This window comes from Dipodomys ordii, unplaced genomic scaffold (assembly GCF_000151885.1).
Source record: "Dipodomys ordii isolate 6190 unplaced genomic scaffold, Dord_2.0 Scaffold210, whole genome shotgun sequence".
NCBI lineage: Eukaryota > Metazoa > Chordata > Mammalia > Rodentia > Heteromyidae > Dipodomys > Dipodomys ordii.
In genome coordinates this window covers 420,991-423,446 of record NW_012267426.1, presented here as the reverse complement: position 1 = coordinate 423,446, position 2,456 = coordinate 420,991, and the positions used below count along the sequence as shown (strand labels likewise).

The 2,456-nt window shown below is 38.3% G+C and overlaps 1 protein-coding gene across 1 annotated transcript in view; it reads left to right on the top strand.

Annotated features, from left to right (window-relative positions):
- The first annotated feature begins 534 nt into the window (after window positions 1-534).
- Anos1 (anosmin 1) overlaps window positions 535-2,456 on the top strand; it is a 39,121-nt gene continuing 37,199 nt past the window's right edge. Inside the window, exon 1 of the mRNA XM_013035420.1 lies at window positions 535-597. Within this exon, the coding sequence (XP_012890874.1) occupies window positions 535-597 (63 nt within the window). The remainder of the gene's footprint in view (window positions 598-2,456) is intronic.

Below are 2,456 nucleotides of genomic sequence, written 5' to 3'. Positions count from 1 at the left end.
ACCCTACATCCCATAATAACACCCTACACCCCATAATAACCTCTGCACCCCATAATAACCCTACATCCCATAATTACCCTGCACCCCATAATAACACCCTACATCCCATAATAACCCTACACCCCATAATAACAGCCTACATCCCATAATAACACCCTACACCCCATAATAACACCCTACATCCCATAATAACACACAACACCCCATAATAACACCCGGCACCCCATAATAACCACTACATCCCGTAATAACACCCAACACCACATAATAACACCCTACATCCCATAATAACCCTGCACCCCATAATAACACCCTACATCCCATAATAACCCTGCACCCCATAATAACACCCTACATCCCATAATAACCTCTGCACCCCATAATAACACCTACATCCCATAATAACCTCTGCACCCCATAATAACCCCTACATCCCATAATAACCCTGCCCCCCCATCGCGGTTCCCCGGGATCGATAACGGATCGATACGTGAATCGATCGGCGCTGATTGGTCCGTCGGGATCGATCGATCGATGCGGGTCGATAGAGGCCTTCGAGAAACTTCCATGGATGGGAATCGATGGCTGTATCGATCGGTATCGATAGGTATTGATCGATATCGATAGGTATCTATATCGATAGACATCGATACCTATCGATATTGATAGATATCTATTGATAATGATAGATATCGATATTGGTAGATATCGATAGATATCTGTATGGATAGGTATTTATTGATAGATATTAATAGATATCGATATCAATAGATACTGATCGATATTGATAGATATCTGTATTAACAGATATCGATGGGTATCTATTGATAGATATTGATACATATCGATATTGATTCATATCGATAGGTATCTGTATAGATAGGTATTTATTGATAGATATTAATAGTGATATTGATAGATACTGATCAATATCGATAGATATCTGTATTAATAGATATAGATAGATATCGATTGATAGATATTCATAGATATCGATATTGATACATATCGATAGGTATCTGTATTGATAGGTATTTGTTGATAGATATTAATAGATATCGATATCGATAGATATCTATTGATCGATATCGATAGATATCTGTATTAGTAGATATCGATATCTATCGATATTGATACATAGGGATAGATATCTAAGGATAAAGATCGATAGATATGTATTGATAGATATCGATTCATATCTGTATTGATTGATATAATAGATACCTGTATTGATAGATATCTATATCGATAGGTATCGATAGATATGTATTGATATTGATCGATTGCTATATTGACATATCTATGTTCATACGTATCGATAGCTGTATTGATAGCTATGGATAGGTATCTATAGCGACACCTATTGACCAATAGCTATATTGATCATTATCTACATTGATAGATAATTATAGATATCTGTATTGATCGATATCGATCGATACCTATCTTGATAGATATCTGTACCGATAGTTATCGATAGATACCCATATGGAGCGATGCTGATCGATGTCTAGGTTGATCGATATCTATAGATCTCTCTGTTGATATTGATTGATATTGATAGATATCGCTAGGTATCGATATTGATAGATACTGACGGATCTCGATAATGATCATATTGATAGCTATTAGTATTGAGAGCTATCTATAGATCTGCGTATTGATCTTCATTGGGATACATATCGATAGAGATGGATATTGATCAGTACTGGTACATACAGGGGCATGGATCGATCTGGATATTGATATGTATTGATCATCGATGACAGATCGATATGGTTATCGATAGGGTTGGATGGATCGATATTGACACTCCGCACATGGATGTTTATCGATATGGCATATTGGTTTTTCCATTCCTTTCTTGGGTATTGACTGTATTGATGATTATTGATTATTGATTCCATGGGATCTATTACTATCAATAATAAGACAGGATCGTCCGTTGATTATAGTATTGATTGGGGTATTGGTTATTGGTTCCATGTAACCTAGTACTATCGATAATAACACAGGATCATCTATTGATTATATTATTGATTGATTGATGATTCATTGGTGAATGCTCGCTTCTTTCTCGACTGGAGTGAGTGGTGGGACTTGAACCCAGGACCTGTGACTGGGTGTGTGTGTCAGGTACCGCTCTGATGGATGAGATGGAATGATCCAGAACGTGTCGATGACGGGAGAGATACTGCACAGAGGACTTAATGACTGTGGGTGAATGAATGAATGTCCAGGGTTAAATAACATATTAATAACAAATGGTGAGGGAAACCACAGCCACCCATCCATCCACCCACCCATCCATCCATCCATCCATCCATCCATCCATCCACCCATCCACCCATCCATCCACCCATCCATCCACCCATCCACCCATCCATCCACCCATCCACCCATCCATCCATCCACCCATCCATCCATCCATCCATCCACCCATCCATCCATCCATC